Raw genomic sequence first — 19,865 nt, 5'->3', positions numbered from 1 at the left:
TACTTTGAGCCCCTCTTGGCAGGTGACTTGGACCTGAATGATTTTCATGTGCTGGTGATCTAAGGGTAATTTAAGGCTGTATGACATACAGGGTAGAGTCTCTTCTTTCATGGGAACATGCCAGCCTAGTGTTGGGCAGGGTGTTGGCAATCTAGTTTTAGTCACGCTTAATTTGAGGAAAAAGTGGAAACATTTTAAGAATAATTATCACATTTTGACAATAATACACATTTTTAAATAGTGCAACTCTTAAGGAAACAAAAAAGAACCTCACCTTAAAATGTGTTCTGAGGGTAAGCCATGGAGAGTCCTTGATCAGATTGGCCCTGTTGGTGATACCATGTTTACTATCTCAGCAGTCAAAGGAATGGAGGTGTGTGGTCAAAATAAGTGTGTATTGACAATGTTTCCCATGTTGTTTTGGAACAAAGTTGGATGTGGGTTCCTAAAAAATTGGGTGGGAGAGCACTGGGCACCAGTCAGTTTCACTGACCCATGTACCTAGAGCCTTTTAGTTGGTCATATGCTACTTGGTTATGACCCTCTCTTAAAGCCAAGCACAGTAAAACAAAGTAGCAGTTCTTTCCATCTTCCCTTCCTCCAAATCCCACTGGTATAGTTTGAATAGTTATTCAAGATGAAATGTAGCAAGATAAATTGTAGCAAATGTAGAATATAATTGGTATATAATCTACCAATTATATATATTGATAGATCAGTATTAAAATAAGATTTTAATAGGCTTTTAAAGTAGGATTAATTAAATGTTACTACCATGAGCGGGCAGAGCAGACAAAACAGGATCAACCATGGGAGTAATATTCTAAATGGAGACCACTGAAGGCCCTTCAGGGTGCCAGGTTTCTGAAAAAACATGGTGATGGCTGGTTGGTTTGTGTGTTTGAGGACAATTGAAAAGATGCTGGAAAATTTGCCCTAAGGCTTTATCTTGCAGTCCCAAGACTCGATCTTTCAGCTGAACTGGCTTTAGTTGAAGCAAATAGGTACCATCCCTGCAAACATATTGCATGTGTAGAATGCCTTTCAGCCAGAAGGCTGACAAAATCTCAAAAGCCACATTCCAGTGGTGGGCAGGGTGAAATGACTGGATTGTTTTAGTTTAGAGCTCTTATTACCAGTAACTAATCCTTTTAGAACAGGAAGAAAACTACAAGACCCAGTCACTTGCTTTGGAGAAAATGGGGTCTGGCCAAGGAAACAGGACTTTCTGAAGGATCCCAGGGGACTGGAATTGGCCTCTGGGCCTGTAGTTCTGCATGCTTGCCATATACAATAGCAACCTAAAGGGATGCTTAATTAGATGTGATCATTTTTAGATATATCATCATATGAAATCTGGCAGGATTGTGTGACACATTTTGCATACTTGAAACTAGTCTTGGTGACCTAATCACCAAGTATTGTCAGCTTGCTAATTTACCTTGTTCAGCTGTCTGCTAACCCTTTTAATGTCCAAAATATGGGACACAGTATTCAGATTAGTTTATTTTCAACATTTTGATATAGGAATGCCATGTAATAGCAACAGTTTTGTTTCACCAGAAACCTCAATATTTCATAAGCTGTCAAAGGTAGTCTTCTCCTTCAAAGTACTGCACCAGCAGCTAAAATTCTGCCCTTTCAAACTGTGAAACCAAGATTGCAGCAAACTCAGCAAATGCTCTTAAGCTGCTTGTTAAGCTCAGGTCTTGTGTGTCTTCCTTCCCTTAACGTCCTGAATCTCTTCTATTTCCAGATTAGCAGCCCGAAATTCATAGAGATAAAAGAGTGTGTTGCAACCTTTCTGTGGGAAACTGAAGCTGCCTGTCCGGTCGTGACGACACAAGGAGAATCTGAGGTGAAGGGCAGGAAACATACATCAAGACATGTGTGGGCTTTACCCACACGCTATATTCATAGCTCAGCATGCAGCCTTGCAGTCTCTTCATTCTGCATGTTTGCTTGAAATGAGGGTCATGTGAGCATCCTGAGATTCAACCTAAAAAAGGTTGGGGTCTTGCAAGTGCCTCAGTGAATCTTTTGTCAGCATTTGGCTTTACTTGCACAAGAAACTTGGATGTTACTTGCAAAAAGATGTGAGAGGAGCTCACAAGGTACTCATCAATGCCATTGCCCCCTATCCTCACCAAAGATCCTATAACTTTAGGTTCCTGGCAGAGTGCCAGTTCTCATCCAGAATCCAAACATCAGTCTCACCAAGGGGGAAGGTCCTCTGGCAGGTCATGGAAGTGGCCAAAGCAGCGGTGTGAAGTTTTGAAGAATGTAGTTTGCTGATCAAACCCTCTTGCAAGGAGACTTCAACGGGATGCTGTTTTGCGAGCACTCCTATTTCGTACTTTGGAGAAAGACTAGAAATTTATTTCCAAATGTCCTTAAGGGGTTACAGTTTTAATTGCTTGGAAGGATGGAGGCTTGAAAATGTCATTTTTCAAAAACATCACTGGCCACCTGTGGTTGTGGAGAAAAGTATGAGATCTTCATGGTGTAGGCTTGAGCCCTCAGATGGAGGGAGATCTGTATGTGATTGGCAAAGCAGAGTCCCTGGATAACAGCACTGAGGGCTTAATCTCTGGGAACCAGTCATCTCACTTTCTCTGTATTTTATTAATTTTTAGCTTGATTTACTTGAGTGTAGCTTACAGTTGGCGTTTTAGCTTGATTTACTAGAGAGTAGCTTACACTTTGTTTGTTTGTTTGTTTAAGACATTTGTATGCTGCCCAGTTGTGCCACAGCACCTCTGGGCGGCTCACAACATGAGATAAAAACAGTTGGCACCCAAACTGATACAGAAAATATCCTTCCCATGAGCAATGTATTTCCAAGGCTGCAGATATTTTGAGTGTGTGCCTTGTTTGCCGTGTCTCTTCTCTTAACGAAAGGCCATGTTTTTCTGTCCCTCCACAGACCTGCTCTGTAAAGGATCCCAATACTGGCTTTGTGTATAATTTGGAACCATTAGCTTCAAAAAAGGCATACCCAGTAATGCATGCTGGGAAGGGTTATATGGTAAGGCATTTTCTTTTCCCAGCCATAGACCTTTCTGTTCCTAAGCTTAGTGTCCTCTGGCATCCATTTATACAGCAAGTTAGTCTTTCAGTGAGCTTCCCTTCTCCTTGTGAGAAGGGAAGCACAAAAAGCTTCTTCAGCCCTGATGAAAATCACAAGTCCAGGTGGGGTTCAGTCATGGAAATAGGCAGCTAATGAAAGTATGTGCCTTGGGAAATGTCCCAGCGCAATGGTAGAACATCTGCTTGGCTTGCAAAAGCTCCCAGTCTCACTCCCTGGTGTCACCAGGTAGGGCTGGGAAAGAGACAGGTGCCTGCGACCTCTGAGAGCCACTGGCCAGCAGAGTTAAGGCAGTGCAGGGCCAGGTGAACCCATAGTCTGATTCAGTAGAAGGCAGGCCATTGCTGCCTTTTTAGGCCATTGCTGTGGGAACAGGAGATCCCACATTTGGTGGCAAACTCAAATATACATGCTGTGTTATTTTGGAGTAGTTGAACGAGCTTGAAAAAAATGCTCTTTCAGTGCACTGAGCAGTGCATATCATGGGGCAAATGGAAATACAAATAGGGCTACTGTGTGATTTGGAAGCTGCGCCCACCTCCCTATCAGCATATTGTCAGTCCTCAAGGCAGCTAATGTAGATGGATATGCTAAAGTCTGTTGATTATGTGTCAAATCTCTTAGATCAATATTTGTGGACCAGCAGCAGATTGTAGACCTGCGGAGAGCGCGCCTGATGACTCGATTGGTGGCTGTGAAACAATTGATCTAAAGCATATTCGTTTGGTGAAACTGAACAAAACTCTTGCACTCTCTACACAAGGATATCTGTCTCTTACTTACAAAGGTACAGTTGCTGTGGAACCAAGGTTGCTTTGTACCTGTTGTTGGTGTCTGAGTCAGTTGGCAGCATTTCAGGTGGCTAGGTTCAGTCCCTCTGCTCATCTCATTGTAGTTTTAAGCTACAATATGTGGCCATTAACTGGATAAGTTCTGGATGCTAATTGGGCAGTAGTCCTCTTCTGTGTGGGCAACCTAGCAGGCTGGTAACTGTAGTATGTCATTCTCTGAATTTTTAAAAGGCATATACCATAATTCTGATATCCTACAAGCTGTCTTGTGCACACTTAACCAAAGATAAAGTCAGAAGGTCAGATGTATTGTTTTTAAACTCTAAACACATCGTGGATTTAATTCAAACAGAGCCAGCCATTGCAAGGTACACATCATGAACGTTGGAATTTGCATCTGCCGCTCACTGTTTTGCTAACTTCACTGCCACTTCACACTGATTGGCACTTGCTTGGGTGGCACTCTGTCCCACCACATAGATCTCTGCATTCTCCATCTGTCAGTCTTGTTCTTTCTTGATAGAAACATACATTATGATGAGCTGTTTATCTATAATCCAAGAAAGCATGTAAGGGAAGCAGAAGGTGGAGGGGGTATTCCGCTTGTTGGCCACTGTCCCATGTACCCTGAATTTTAGTTTCACTTCTCCCCACGCCTTGGTCCCCAATCTCCAGAGGAAAAAAATCAGGGCTGAAAGACCAAGGGAAAATCTGGAGATCAAGTTATGAATAGGTATGACATGTTATAGAATATGTTTTACTTATGCCACAAAGTTGGGTTGGGAGGATTTTGGTGCAAAGTGTCCAAGTTGGTCTTGTTAACTGCAATCCAATAAACCACAGGCTTTTTCAGGTCGATGCATTGCATCTGGCTCTTGTTACGATTTTTTAATTCATTTATTTTATTGTTTATATTGCACCTTATTTCCTGCAAAATAAAACACCTAGAGCAGTTTATGTAATTCTCCTTTTCTGTCACTACAACAACCCTGTGAGTTAGGCGAGTCTGAAAGGCCGATAGTTAGTGATTGCCCAGAGTCATCCAGTCAGCAACGTGGCTGAGTGGGAACGGGAACCCAGTCTCCAGATTTCTAGCCCAGCACTCTGACAACTGCTAGCTTACGGTTTCTCCTCCTCCTCCGCCAGCAGCATCCATACGTATACCCTGCTCTTCCTAACAATTCCAATTTCTTTTTGTCTTATCCTTCCCATCCTTGCCTGGTAGTTCAGGGAAAAACAGCCCAGTTGTGTCCAGATGTGTTAGATTTCCCATCACTTGCTGTCAGAATGGCCAGTGGGCATGGATGTTGGAAGTTGCGGTTGAGAACATTTGGAGGGTACCAGATTGGGGAAGCTTTGGCTGCAAGGTAGCAAATTATCCTAGCTTGCCCAGGGAGTGTTACACTGGACTTCTGATAAAATTCAACATTGTAGCCCTTGCATGGCTCTCAGAAGGGTACTTTCGCAAAGTATTTTTCTAGCAGATATCTATAAGGCATAAGTGTTCCCCTTCAGATTAGAGAAATCTGACCTAGGTAATAGGTGCTTATCGAAGGTGATGCTGTCCTTTACCAGCACTGGTTTGCCAGCTCGATCACTGTTGGAGTTACCTCTTGGAGTTTACTTGTGGACTTTGTTGGAGTCTTGATGCTCTCATGCTTCCTTTCCCATGGCCTAAAATTTTGCACTTTATATAGCAGCTACTTTACTCAGTGAGCTGAATAGTGGGTCCTTTGCAGTTCGTGTTCAGGCCTAGTTCTGGGACAGAAGCAGCCTTGGTAGTTGACCTATTCCAAGAATGGGGAGGGAGTTGTATCCATGTTGGTTCTACTAGCATTTAGCAACATTCAGTATCATCAGCCAAGGTATTTTCCTGTGGCATACCCTCTGTATGAGACTTGGGGGCACCATTTTATGGTGATCATGGTTCTCTGAGTGTGAGTCTTTTGTTCAGCTGCTTGGCCTCTGGTCTGCAGAGTTCCCCATGACCCCCTGATCAGAGTTTTTGACTTCTGTATGCTGATTAAGCCAGCTCTATCTTTCCTTTCTAACTCATGCAAAGGAAGCTGCTGCTGCTGTTGTTTAGCGACATTGTGTCTTAACCATTGCAACCCCATGGATAACAAGGAGGCTGTAGAGGCCCCAAATCAATGCCTGAATGTACTGAAGAGTTTGAGATGATTGAACAATCATTGCCAATAATCAAAAGGGCCTGCTGAACATTAGACAACCTAACCTGGGACTGGTGGGACAAGCTGTTGTGGATGGGGTTGCACACATTCTGAAAGATCAAGTATGCACTCTCGGGCGCTTTTGGATCTCCTGCTTCTCCTGGAAGGTCAGGTGTTAGTTGTGGCAGGAGTACCTTTGCCCAACTTTATTTGGTTTGTAAATTGCATCCTTTTGTGGCAAAAGAAGATCTGGCCACAGTGATTCATGCCTTAATTATTTCTTGTATAGATTACTGTAATGCCTCTATGTGGGGCTGCCCTTAAAAAGACTGCAGAAACTACCAATAACACAAAATGTGACAGCTGAACTTTTGTCAGAATTGTCTTTTTGGGAATACCCAAGTAGATCAAATTATGCCAGTCTTGGATCAAGCTCACTAGCTTCCAGCTTTTTTTGTGTGCAGTGTGCTGTTTTTGACCTACAAAAGCTTAAATGGCTTGGAGCCAGGATATCTGAAGGACTGCCTCCTTCCATATGAGCTTGCCTGTAATTTGTGATCATCATCATCACTGGTCCTGTTAAATGTCCCACCCCTTAGAAGCTAGGTTGTTGGGGATGCAAGACAGGGCCTTTTAAGTAGCAACACCCCAATTGTAGCATTACCTCCAGAAGAAGATGAGATTGGTCCCTTCCTTACTTTGTTTTCCACATACATCAAGTGTTTCTGTTCTTTTAATATTTTTCTCTTCAACTTTACTGCTGTTCTTATTTTATCACATGGCTTTTCTCCCATGACTCTTGGTTTAAGCTTTAATGTGAAGTGTCACCCTAGGAGCCTAGTAGGCAGTATAATTTAGAAATCTAATACATAATGGGCATGAGTATCACAAGGATACGGGAGTGGCACACGCTGTGTGCAGCGTGAACAAAATGTAAAGTGCTGTTGAGGCTTTGAATTCACATTTTCTTCTCACTCTTCAGGAACCAGTGACGTTTTTGTGATCACCTTTATCTGCAATGGGTCCTATCCTGGAGAACCTGTATTTGTGCACGAAGAACTGAATTTGGCACAGAATATCAATTACACTTTCTTCGAGTTTCACACAGCTTTAGCTTGCCCACCTTCTCCAGTTGCCTGCCAGGTTACTGGTAAGTACACAAAAGTAGAGGATTCCCGGCAAAGGTCATTTCAGTCTGCTTCAATGGTAAAACTTTCCCCAGATAGCGTTTTCCCCATGCCCAGTCAAGAAGGGTTGTGATTTGTTCCTGGGTTTTTGTGCGTGTAGGAGGCCTATCAAAAATGTATACGCAGTGTCTGGGGTAGGGGGAAAAATAATTCAGCATCCCTCCTCCCGCCATTGTTGCATTTTTCTCCAAAAACTTGAATGCGACTGTTCCCTTGCCCCAGCTAAATCCTGGTTGAAACCTGAAAAGCTTTTGTTAGGCAGACTTCTAGTTCAGCTACTAGAATGGTTGGTATCAGTTGGTATCAGTGGCTGGTATCAGTTATCATAGTTGCTTGCTTGGATTCGTTTTGAAATGTGGTAAAAAGAATACAAAAGCCAGAGCATGTTACTGTCACATTGTTAATGTTGACTTCCTGCGGTAAAAATTTTACAAACACTTGCATAACATCAGTGTCTCTCTCCAACTCTGGAGTTTGGAAGTCCATATATCCCTTTCCCTAATATAACATGGGTACAGGAACTTTATTTCTGTATATTGATCTAGATCAAGTCCATTGGCCACACAGAGCCACAATTAAATAAAGTTAAAAGGGAAAGTAAGCAGTGGTACAATACTACATCTGAAATATTTAACTAAAATAAGGGTTGTTGAGTTGTATCCAGTGGGGGTCTGATGCTAGTGGAAAAGTCCCACTTGTGAAAGGAAAGGCACCTGTTTTTTGTTGATCCCCTTTCTTATTGCGGCCCTTCAGCAAATAAACTAATGATAATACGAGCTGAATGTATTTTTTTATTTTATACCACTTTTGTGTTTTAATATAATGCTATTTTCTATTATTTTTGGTTTTAGCCAGTCAGGCTTGGCTTACCAACCCCTTGCAAACTAAAGTTTTGCTTGGATAAGGTGGGTTTAACCAACTGGTTTGCAATTCCTGATTATGTTTCAGATTCTGCTGGCAATGAGTATGATTTGAGTGGCTTGAGCAGAGAGACCGAGCCTTGGATTGCCTTGGATACATCAGAACAGGCAAAAACAAGAACTTTCTATCTGAATGTTTGCAAACCCCTTCCCAGAATAGCAGGGTGTCCTGGTAAGTTCTTTGAATTGATCTGACTTTTGCAACTGGAACTAACTATAGTACTGTACAACAAGCTGTATTGCGCTTCCCCAGTCTGGTGGCCTCCGGACGCTTTGCATTCCTGCCAGCCTCATCCTGCAGTGTTAATGATCTGGAATGTTGCGAGAGCTGCTAGAATCCAAAACATTAGGTGGACAGCATGATGGGGAAGGCTAAGCTATCTCCTCTTTCCTCCACAACTCTATGATTCTTGCTGGCTCTGTAGGCTCTGCCTGCCTACTCTTGATGGCCTTGGACAGTTGGCTGTAGTGTCGCAGCTCATGGTCCTTCTGGGTGCTACCCAGAAGCTGCAGCAGGAGTTCAGAATCTCTGTCCCAGGTGCCAAACCTGGCACACTTAGGTAGCATTGGGACAAACCCTTTCAGAAACAGTCCCTCTAGCATCCAGTGGACTTGTTTTCACACACAGCCTGGCCCTGCAAAGTAAGCTGAGCTAAGAGGAAGTCCATGGATGCTCGCAGGATGCAGAAGAGGGGCTCTGCAAGCAGGCATGCAGGCACCATTCCCAGCGCCCAACCTTGTTCCCTGCCTGCTTGCCAGTGGTGGCAGGCGCGGAAGAGGAGCGCTGCTTGTGCCGCTCATGGAGCTTGATTCTCAGGAAGTGCCCAGGAAATTCTGGGAGCACTTACCAGGAACCTGGACTCCGGGCTGCTGCCAAGTGGACTGGAGTCCAAGGAGCCGAGCCCAGAGAATCCAATGGATCCCAGCCCCAAAAGGATTTCTTACACTTCCCTACTCTTGGGCTCCCAATCTGGCCCTGCAGGGTTTTCCTGATGGCCACTCCTACTTCCTTAACGCCACATCCTTTCCCTACCACCAGTTCTATGGTGGTTTCTTAGTTTCTGTGGAGTTTCCCCACTTTTAAAAGGACCAAATGTCTCTCCTTAGTTGGTGGCAGTAACAATGTTAAGATAAAACCTGTTTTTTGTTTTGTTTTGTTTTGTTTTTGCCTCACACATTTGGACTTCAGCACTGCACACCACTGAAGTGCAGCTGCAGAGACCTGTAACACAGTGCAGCCCTCCATACTACAGAGCCTAGCAGCCGAGGACCGAATGGCTTTTGGGATTCAAATTTGCACAACCATGAGTTCACTTTTGATAAGGCAATATTTACTCAAGTTTGTTAGTCAGGGTTATGAAGATGGTAGGCCAGCCCTCCCAAGACTGGGAAAGTGGTGCCTTCCAGGTGGACTGCAATTTTCATTACTCCCAAAACAACCCCTGCCCACCTGACTGTGATGCACTGATGAAATTCAGTTGAGCTGTTTCTGAGCCTTACATTGGGCACAGGGGTGGTGTAGTTAGAGCTGCATAGTGTATGTGGTTATGGGATGCCTAAGAGCTTTTCGGGATGGGTGCAACTGGAATCAGCTGCCTGGAGGTGGTGGGCTCTCCCACACTAGAGACATTCAGAAAGAGACTGGACAGCCATCTGAGTGGAATGGTGGCATACAGTGGTGTCCTACAACAGCAGGGGGTTGGACTCGATGGCCTTCATGGCCCCTTCCAACTATATTATTCTATGAGAGTTGCATTTCCAAGGAGTTGTTATCCTGTTTAGGCCTTCCTAGGATAACAATTTGGAATGTATATTTTACTAGGAAGACATGATGGCATCTGATTTGATGCTCAGTAACAAATACATTTTGGACTTCTGAAAGTATAGAGTGAACCTGTTTTATGGCCAAAATAAGTAGTTTGCAACAATAAGTGACGCTTTTATGGTAATTTTCCACTAAAATAGGCAAATTTTAAAACAGGTATCTTTTCCGACTGACCTTGCATGTAGTGAACAAAATTGGTGCTCAGGCCAGACTAAGCTGACTTCATTAGGATGGGGGAAAGCATTCTAAATTATTTGACTTCCTTCTTTAAAGGAACAAGTGCAAGTTTTAATGGCAATGTGAGCTTCAATGTTCCTTTTGGCTGCAGGTGGTATAACAGGATCTTGTGTGAAATATGCTGAAAAGGGCCAGAGCCTTGGTATGATTCATATGAGTCCTCAGGCTGCCACGGATGGGTCCCTTTACATTGTGTACTCCAGTGGGGAGAAGTGCAAAAATAACCGGCTGTACTCAACACGGATCATCTTCTTGTGTGATCAAACGACAGTGAGTATGTGTTGCATGTAGTGAATTCTCATGCTGGCATGTCTGGACACAGTAATTCCGCCACCCGTACTAACCCTGCAGACTTACTCAGGGGTTGTCATCCAAACCTATAATCAGACGCATCTGCACTGCTCTAAGTTGCCAAACTTGTTGGGTCTTTACAGCTTGTGAATTCTGTACTCCTAATGGAGAGAGATGAGTTGTGTTTGCATACGCTGTTCAGGTCCTTCTAATTTGAATGTCCTGAGATATTGTCATAAAGGACAGCATATACATGTTTTAAATAAATAGAAAAATAAAAACAATAGCCTTCCACAGATAGAAAGAACTGAGTCCACCTACATAAAGCTGTATCTTTTGGTACTCAGATGCCTGCTTGAGAATCTTTGCTGCTTGTGTGGGGAAACAAAATGGTGGCAAATTACAAGAATGCTGTAGCCACAATATTTGATGCTTTTCTCCATTCTCCACCTCACCATCTGCCACCTAAGAGAGTAAGAAAATTAAGAGGTGATGATGTCATTTTATCCTCTGTTAAGTGATAGCAAAGTGTCAAGCTAGCTAGATTAGCTTTGCATGCTCCTTTAAGAAGGCAGAAGGAGCCCTGCTGGATCAAACCAAAGGTCCATCAAGTCTAGCATTCAGTTCACTCAGTGAATCCCACCAGTTGCCGTGAGAAACCCACAAGCAGGACATGAGTCAGGGGTGATTAGTGAAATGGACAAGGCACCGGATTATTAGGGGTAGCTAGAACAAAAGGGGATTGTGAGGCATTTCAGAAGGATCTCTCTGAATTCATAAAATAGTTATCATATTTCCTAGCAACTTGTACACATAAGCATGCTGCTTCTGATATTGGAGGTAGTATATAGCCAGGACTAATAGCCATTGATAGCTTTTTCCTCCATGAATTGTCCAATTCCCATTTTTGATACCATGCAATTGGTGACTGTCAATAACTTGTAGAAGTTTAAATCCATAGTTTAACTATAGGCAGTGTGAAGAAGCACTTATTCTATCTCTTCTGAATATCTCGCCAATCAGCCTAATGCGATGACCCACATTCTAATATTATAAGAGAAGGGAGAAGAAGTTTCCCTATCCACATTCTCCATGATAAGCCTAATCAAATCCCCCCTCCCCCCTTTTTAAAGCTAAACAATTCCAGATGTTGTAACCCTTTCTTCTAGGGGAGTTGCTCCACACCTTTCATCCTTTTAGTTGCCCTTTCCCAACAACTCCCACTCCTTTTTCGTGTGATGATCTGAACCGCGCACCATATTCCAAGTGCAGTTGTATCATAGAATAGTATAAAGATAATCTTATTTTCAGTTCCTTTGCTAACCATCCCTAAAATATGGTTTGCCTTTTTCACAAGTAGCTGCACAGTGAGTTGACACGTTGACCACATTGTCCTCTGCAACCCCAAGATCCCTTTCTTGGCCAGTCACCACTAGCTTGCATCCCATAAGCCTATATATGAAACTGGGCTTTGTGCCCCAATGTGTCTCTCTTTACACTTGCTCCCATTGAGCAGCATTTAACACGTTGATGCCTAATCTCCCAGTCGGGAGATATCCTACATAACTGGCTTTCTACTGTCATAACTTTTCTTTATTGTTTTTATTGGTTTCTTTAACTTCAAACACAAAGTTGTTTACTAGGAGAAGGGGAATTTATAGTTATCTGTTTATATTTGTAGCCACTCATTTATACTTGTTTACAATGAGAAAAGAGAGAAGAGTTGACTACCCTGGCTTACTCATCTTATTGCTAAACCTGCATAGGTACTTAATACTCTTTTTTGCCAGTATTTCGTCCTTGGGGATGAGATGCCTTGCAACTGAAGCTCCTTGCTCCTGAAGAGCTTCTAAACCTTGAAAGTTCAGCAGCTTATTTAGAAAGCAGTTTCATAGTAATGTGGAAGAAATTCTTGATACTTTGTCATTGAAGCAGAAGCAAGTGTGGCAATGAATATCCATGTGTGTTCCTGTGGTGCATTCAGGAAGGCGGAGAAGCCGCTGGCTCGCTCTGTGTGGTTTTGCGAACATGCTGAACTTGGAAATTATATGGGTAGATGGGTTTGGACTCAGTTCAGCTCAAGTAAAGCTGCCTTGGACATGTGTGTACTGACAGGGACACGCATATACACTCTGATTTGAACCATGTCTAAAAAAAAAATACTATTGTTTAATGGGGGCAAGGGCTAACAGTCTCCATACATTTCCATGTAGGTAAAAGATGTGCCTGAATTATTTATTTATTTATTTTTCGATTTCTATCCTGCCTTTTTCCTACAAAGGGCTCAAGGCAGCTTACATCATTCTCCTCCTCCATCTTATCCCCACAACAACAACCCTGTGAGGTAGGCTGGACTGAAAGTCTGTGACTGGCCCAAAGTCACCCAGTTGGCTCCATGGCCGAGTGGGGACTAGAACCCAGATCGTCTTGAGTCCCAGTCCCATGCTCTTAACCACTATACCACGCTAGCTCTCATTATGGTGCAAGCTGCAGATTTCTTCTGCTACTGCAACCCCACCACCACGAGTCTGTCAGTCCAGCAGCTGCATGGTGTGCAGGTGACACAGAAAAGATACTGAAGTCTGTAGTTTTCTTTCTCTCTCTCTCCCCCTGCTTCCTCCCCACCCCCGTTCTCTGGTTTCCACAAACTATGTAAAGCAATCTTGGCAGTACAGAAAACTGGCTCAGCTAAAGGATCTCTGAAGGCAAATCTTTCTCTTTCAAAGGTTTTCTCAGTAAATGGAACTTGGATGACTTAAGTGCTGATGATATAACATAATGGTGGGTCAGGATTCTTTCATAGAGAATGTGTAGAATTAGGGGACCACAAAACATAATGTGTACATAAAATTGCCAACAAACCTCTCACCTTTATGCTTAGGGACCACCAGTGTTCCAGCGTGAAGAAGATTGTGAGTTTGTGTTTCTCTGGAGAACGCTAGAAGCTTGTCCTGTGCATAGATCAGAAGGCAAGTATGAGTACTTCATGTTCTTGTTGAACCTTCCAGTACATCTAAGCATCTCGGGAAAAAGTGGTTCTATACTGACAAGCAAGAAGTAATGCATCCATCCATTCTTGACCTTAAATACAGTATCTGCCTTTCAAACCCATGATATAATTGGTTACTTGCAAGGTACTTTGGGTAAAAGAGAAGATGGCAACTCTCAGCTCAGTCTGTGTAACTATCCCTGTGTGTGCATGATTTTTTCTAGAAGTGTTTTTGTTGTAGGGAATTCAGCATTTGAAACAGTCCATTTATTGCAGAATAGGGAGATGTATTATCCAGGCTAAGAAATTACATTCTGTGCAGTGTTGTTGTTGTTGTTGTTGTTGTTGTTAAAAGCTTTTATATGCCATCCTATTATACAAAAATCTCAGGACAGCTTACAATATTTAAAAGAACAATTAAAACAACAATTTCTAATAAATGAATTGAAACAGAACAAAACAGTAAATCACAAAACAAACAAGAGTTGTCTGGTCTCCCCACCATAATGAAAACAAACAAACCCCAAAGCAAATTGCTGTAAAAAAGTTATGGCAAAGCATTTTGTATTATTTCCATATCTTTGGGATTAAATTGGAGCTCGTATTTAGTGGAATTCCGCTGGAGTGGAGGAAGGGGGCAGGAGGATGATTTTCCGCTAGTTCCTTTTCCCCCTTGCAGCCCTCAGTGTCTCCTCCCACACTGTTTGAGTAAATAGGGGATGTTATTGGACACTGCAGAAGGGAAGGGGGAATCATGCAGCATTACTGCCCCAGCCCTTCTCTCCCATGGGGAGCCTCTGGTGGATTCTTATTCTCTCTGTGAATGGAGGGGACAAGGGATGTTTGTGGGCCGGGGGAAGTTTGGATGCTTTGCATGATATGACAGGTGTGTTTGTGCAAAATAACTGGCAGTCATGTATGTTAATCTGGAGGCTTTAAAGAATGCATGAATGGAGTGAAACAGAACTCTGCAATCTTACCGTTGGGAGACCGGGCATGTTACGTGATTGATGACCACAGCAATTACAATGACATAAATGATTTTTTTAAAATTCTGCTTGGATCTCTCTGGTGGATCATACTTTCAGTTTTCCATTTGGGGATGTAGGTGTGTATCACAAGCTTATTTTTCTTTTGATTTGGGGTTCCTTAAGGTGAGAACTGTCAGGTAAAAGATCCACGGTACAATTACGTATATGACCTCACATCACTTCGTGGGAAGGATATCCAAGTAAGCACTGACGAATATGACTACTACTTCAGAGTCTGTGATGCACTAACACCAGGAATATGCAAACAATCAAATCACAGGACAGAAGTGTCATCATGCCAGATCAAGAAGAAAGACTCCGATTTTAAAAAGATAGCAGGTAAAGTCATTCAGAGGTGATTATTAGAGGGGCCAGTTAGCCAGTTCTGTAGCAATATAGACTTGAAGCAGGGTGTGCTTCCAGAGGAAATGGGCTCAAATGGACACTTAGTAAAAAGATCTTCAACTCCCTAGTATTTCTCTCTGGGTGAGGGTAGGGGGACAATCACTGGCATACAAAAGACAATTTCACCAAATTATGATTATATGGGTGGGAGCATAACTAATCTTCCCCCCTCTCTCAACAGTGTTTCTTTTCTGTTCTAAAACTGTCATTCTTTTATCGTGTTTAACAAACTAGATATTGTCAGCAAAGTAATCTTGCTAGTCATGACACTACCTTAAATCTGTCTAGTTGATGTTTCCAATACCAGGCAGTACTCTTTTTATTAATTTATACTTTATCCTTAACTTATGCTTTATTATTAGGCTTGCATACTACAAAGCTGACATATGAAGATGGCTTAATTAAAATTAATTATACCAGTGGAGATACATGCCACACAATATATCAGCGGTCCACAGCCATATTTTTCTATTGTGATCTTCATCCAGACTTGAAGGTAAGCAGGCTAGGAAGTCAGTTCCTTCCCGTGGCATTAAATGTGGTTAGGCAAAGAGTTTGGCATCTGTGCTGCTTCAGAAAAAAATGGGCTGTGTGCAGATTCTGGTGTGAAATGCTAGGTATATCCTGTACCAAGCCTTCACCCAGATTGCTGCTGATGTTTGCAGTGCTCATCAGTGGCAAGAAAAAAGATGCATAGTGTGCATTAAAACAAAGCATATGGTAAGCCAATGCCAAGCATTAAATAAAATCAACCTCTCCTGAGTCTTGTGGAAGTGCACTGCCACATTAAAATAAGGTCTGTGCTTTTTAGGTTTGTTTTGATTTAAAGCAAAAACATGCTGCTAAATTGCTGCCACATTTGATGGTGATTTCAGCAGCAGGAGTGATGCAGTCCTTGGTGGGTTTTCTGGGCAGAAATGGCTCCCTGGGTCCACCAACCCTGCTTACCCCCAGTGGTATAAGGTAAATACTGAAGTTTTACCAGGAAAAGGATGAAGATTTTGGTAGCAGATTCAGTTTTGTCAGGTTCATGGTTGGGGATGTGTTTGACAACAAAGCTGTGGCTGAGGGATAACACTTTCCCAAAAAACATTTTGAAATGAATAAAGGGACAAGAATGCTAAAATCTTTGTCTTTCATTCAGGTTGTACAATTAAGAGAATGTCAAAATTTGTTTGTAACAGAGCAGTGACCCCAAATATTGTGCCCAATGCAGAATCTGTAGCCTTTTGTAGAATTGCAAATGATTACCATTTTGTCTTTTATAATCAGAAGCCTTGATGTACAGATGGGTCAAGTTGCCATCTTTCAGCCCCACATGTTTTGTTGATTTGCATATGTAATAGAGGTTTTCTGTCTTTATTTTCTTAGCCTGTATTTCTGAAAGAAACGGAGGATTGCACCTATATGTTCGAATGGCACACTCCATTTGCATGCCCACCTTCCAAAGCTGTGGAGTGCTCCTATAAGTAAGTTTCCTTTCCCTAGGTTCTTGAAATAATGTATTCTTTCTGATAAAGGGTAGCACCTATCATGTTCTAGCAATCTAGTCATATTTATAATAACACAGGGATTCCCTGGCAACTGGGTGGTGCAGAGATGGGTGGATGCCAAAACTCACTCCTTTTGACAGTTTTCAGACCTTAAGGTACTCAGGGTTCTTTGTGCATCAAGAAATGGCACACTCAGTATAGTTACTGGAAGAATTATTGTGGTGTTATGGAGTTAAATAATGTAGACATTTAAAAGCAGTCGGGACAGGAGATCTAACTTGTATTCTTTCTAATAGCATTCTCACAAATTTCTGCATGTTCGCATCTTCAGTGCATTATGTATTATAAAATGACCTCTCTTTAATTGCAGAGACAGTGCTGGCAACTCCTATGATCTGTCTTCTCTTACACGCCATAAGGAGAACTGGGAAGCCATTTCTAGGGCTAACCCTAAGCAGAAATACTACATCAACGTCTGCAAATCTTTAGTGCCACATAAAGGGGCAGGTAAGAATTGGAGAAGCTGAGTATGCTCTTTACCCATAAACATTGTGGAAAGAAATGACTACCCATGTTCTCCATGAAGGAAATGCCACACACAAAATATGCCTAAATTTGGGGGCATCTTTCCCCTTAGGGGCCACACACCAAACACCAGCAGCTCTTAAATGCTTAACTCACGCTCTCACACTCTCTCTGCGTGTGTGCAAACATTTCTGTACCATCAGTTAAAATTTTTGTACCATCAATTAAAAGGTCTGAGTTTGGCTCACAGTAGGTCATAAAATGCAGTAAAACTATTGCAAAAGCAATAAAAATACATCAGATATTAAAAGCCTGGGAAAAAGTAGTGGCATTAACATAGAAGTCTCTTTTTTTTGCTGTATCTGTGTAAGTATTTCTAAACACATTACTTAAGCAAAAAAGTAGCACATGTACAGGGTATCAATACCAACTTTTTTTCTTCCTTTCCCTTTTGTGGCAAATCAGATTCCTGTCCACCAGATGCTGCAGCCTGCCTGATGGATGGGTCTAAATATGTAAACTTAGGTGAAGTAGCAGAAGGACTCCAATGGCAAAACAATGTTTTTGTTCTCAAATACATCAATGGGGAAAAGTGTCCAGACCAGGTCCGGAAGAAGTCAACAATCATCCGCTTCAAGTGTGATGAAAATAAAGTTGTAAGTTAGTAGGTTGGATTTTATAATTTGGAAAGGCTGAGGAAGAGCTGCATTGACTTTGTGGGGGAAACCAGGACCCCACTGGGTTGGAATCCTACATCCTGTACCTATGAGAAGTGCAGGTAACAGTGGACCACAGATTTGCTCCTGGTGTGTGGTCAAGTCCTCACCACTGGCAGGATGAGGCAATGTCTAAGCAATCCTAGGGTAACTATCTATATGGGCTACCTGTGCAGGAAAAAATGTCCAGAATGGGCTTGCTGGCAAAGCTTTCCGCTACCAATCCCCTGAGCACCCTCCAGTTTGGCAATGTTGGCCACCATCACTTAAACTGGTCCTTCTGGATATGGGGAAATGGCAAGATGGGTTTGTGAAATATGGGCAGCACTGCTCACTAGAAGCTTTCCCAGTGTCCACTCTTTCTCACTCTCTCTTTCTGTTTGATTCAGGACTCCAAACCAGAGCTAGTAACAGCCATTGAAGATTGTGAATATACTTTTGTGTGGTTCACAGTGGCAGCATGTCCTCTGAAAAGCAACGTGCACAGCAACTGCACAGTGTCCAACCCTCGTACAGGTAACTTTTCGATGCAAGGTAGCGCTGAGTGGCTGGAGCAGGGATGATGGGTGTGGGGCTCACAGTCCCTCTCTCTGTCTGAAAGGACAGCCTGGGCCAGTTTGAATGCTCTCTGACCCACATTAAAGATCTAGGCAATTGTGAAAGAAATCCCAGGGCCAGTTAGTGCACTCTTATTATCTGTCGGTGCATGCCACAGGGTTCCTTGAATCTCGTAAGTATTTGCTCTCCTGTCAGATTGCGGGGTAACCTGTATACCCATGCGATCTAGGTGGGAAAAATGGAGCTGTAGCCCTCCTTCCTTGTGCAGAGTAAGACTGCTTACCCTGGGGAATTAAAACAAGATGCCCAGATGCTTTCTGTCCTGCTTGTAAGGTGTGGGACAGATCTTCCAGACAGCCCTTCTGTAAGGAGAACAGAGACTACAGCCAGTGCTAAGGGTGAACAGCATAAGTTGTTGGTACTATCACACAACAGTTTTTATCTTAGTTGTCTAAAATACCAGGAGCAAAGTGGATAACTTCACTTTGTGATAACTCAGAGGTTCAACCAATCAAAGCTCATGCATGTACTGGTTCGACACATGTGTCACGTTCACACTTCATGCTTATAACACCACAGATGTATTTCCCAAAGTAATTTTTCAGGGTTCTCCCTTTATTAGTTGGTTTACTTCCTGCTGGAGAGAAGACAATAATTCTTTATCTTTGCCACCATTAGGTAACAAAAATCTGATTCTCGTTTGGCTTTCTCTACAGAAAAGCTACACTGTTTTCATCTTGTCCTTTCCCTTCTCCTCCACTATTGTCTTACAGGCCATCGCTTTGACCTTAATTCTCTAAAGAGGCAGGATGGCTACACTGTGACTGACTTCAGGAACCGGAGAACCATCTGGTTAAGTGTGTGTGATGAACCTAGAAGTCCATGTGGTAGTGGAGCTGGTAAGCGTGGTTTGTCCCATAAGCATCTTGTACAGTTGCCTATCTTGAGCCCATGAAGAGTAAGATGGAGAAACTCTCTTTACTTAAACCCAAGCTAATCTAACGGCCACGTCTACTAGCTGATATGTTTAATGAGACAGATTGGATTTATCCAGATCCGCTCTCTACCCTGCAGTGGAGAAGAGGTGCATGCCCTCCTGCCTGTAACATGTCTACTGCTACTAGCTCATGGGTAAAATCAAGGGCAGAGGCTCAGCTCACGTAGTTGGTATCTGGGATACTAAGTGATTCTGGACCTACACAAATACCATTACAAATGTTATTCTTACATGTGACTGGCCAGTATCATCATTCTTTCTGGCTAGGGAAAGAAGGTGTCCACTTGTTCCCCACCATACATGAAACAGCACATGAAATACAATAAAGACACAGTTTGAAATATAGATAACGATAAAGACATCTGCTTGGGTCATTGCTGTATTCCAAAGGCTGAGCAGAGATTTGACAGAACTGTCAGCTGTATCAGCTGGAATCCCTCAGGTGTCCTCTGGAAACCACCCAGAGCCATCAGTGTCTGGGGCCAGAAAATTTGAATAGGATCTTCACCCCTTCAGAGGGGGAATGTCACCTTCAACCTAAATCTCAGCAGACAGTGGTCTAACCATGACAAAGGGACTGATTCCAAGTCCCCCACGTTCAAATCGCTATCCCCATGCCCAGCTGAAACAACCAGACAAAT

At 42.7% G+C, this 19,865-nt stretch overlaps 1 protein-coding gene across 1 annotated transcript in view; it reads left to right on the top strand.

Moving 5' to 3' along the window:
* Positions 1 to 19,865, top strand: part of LOC123026771 (cation-independent mannose-6-phosphate receptor-like) — a 70,279-nt gene that overhangs the window by 27,282 nt on the left and 23,132 nt on the right. Inside the window, exons 18-31 of the mRNA XM_044437213.1 lie at positions 1,757 to 1,858; positions 2,927 to 3,028; positions 3,713 to 3,875; positions 7,033 to 7,200; positions 8,186 to 8,329; positions 10,311 to 10,489; positions 13,392 to 13,479; positions 14,654 to 14,869; positions 15,298 to 15,431; positions 16,307 to 16,404; positions 16,799 to 16,935; positions 17,419 to 17,609; positions 18,059 to 18,185; positions 19,001 to 19,126. Coding sequence (XP_044293148.1) covers positions 1,757 to 1,858; positions 2,927 to 3,028; positions 3,713 to 3,875; positions 7,033 to 7,200; positions 8,186 to 8,329; positions 10,311 to 10,489; positions 13,392 to 13,479; positions 14,654 to 14,869; positions 15,298 to 15,431; positions 16,307 to 16,404; positions 16,799 to 16,935; positions 17,419 to 17,609; positions 18,059 to 18,185; positions 19,001 to 19,126 — 1,975 coding nt within the window. The remainder of the gene's footprint in view (positions 1 to 1,756; positions 1,859 to 2,926; positions 3,029 to 3,712; positions 3,876 to 7,032; positions 7,201 to 8,185; positions 8,330 to 10,310; positions 10,490 to 13,391; positions 13,480 to 14,653; positions 14,870 to 15,297; positions 15,432 to 16,306; positions 16,405 to 16,798; positions 16,936 to 17,418; positions 17,610 to 18,058; positions 18,186 to 19,000; positions 19,127 to 19,865) is intronic.

The sequence above is a fragment of the Varanus komodoensis genome, unplaced genomic scaffold (assembly GCF_004798865.1).
Source record: "Varanus komodoensis strain SLA01 unplaced genomic scaffold, ASM479886v1 scaffold1, whole genome shotgun sequence".
Lineage (NCBI taxonomy): Eukaryota > Metazoa > Chordata > Lepidosauria > Squamata > Varanidae > Varanus > Varanus komodoensis.
Note: the sequence above shows the minus strand (reverse complement) of the source record. Positions and strands in the feature narration are given on the sequence as shown.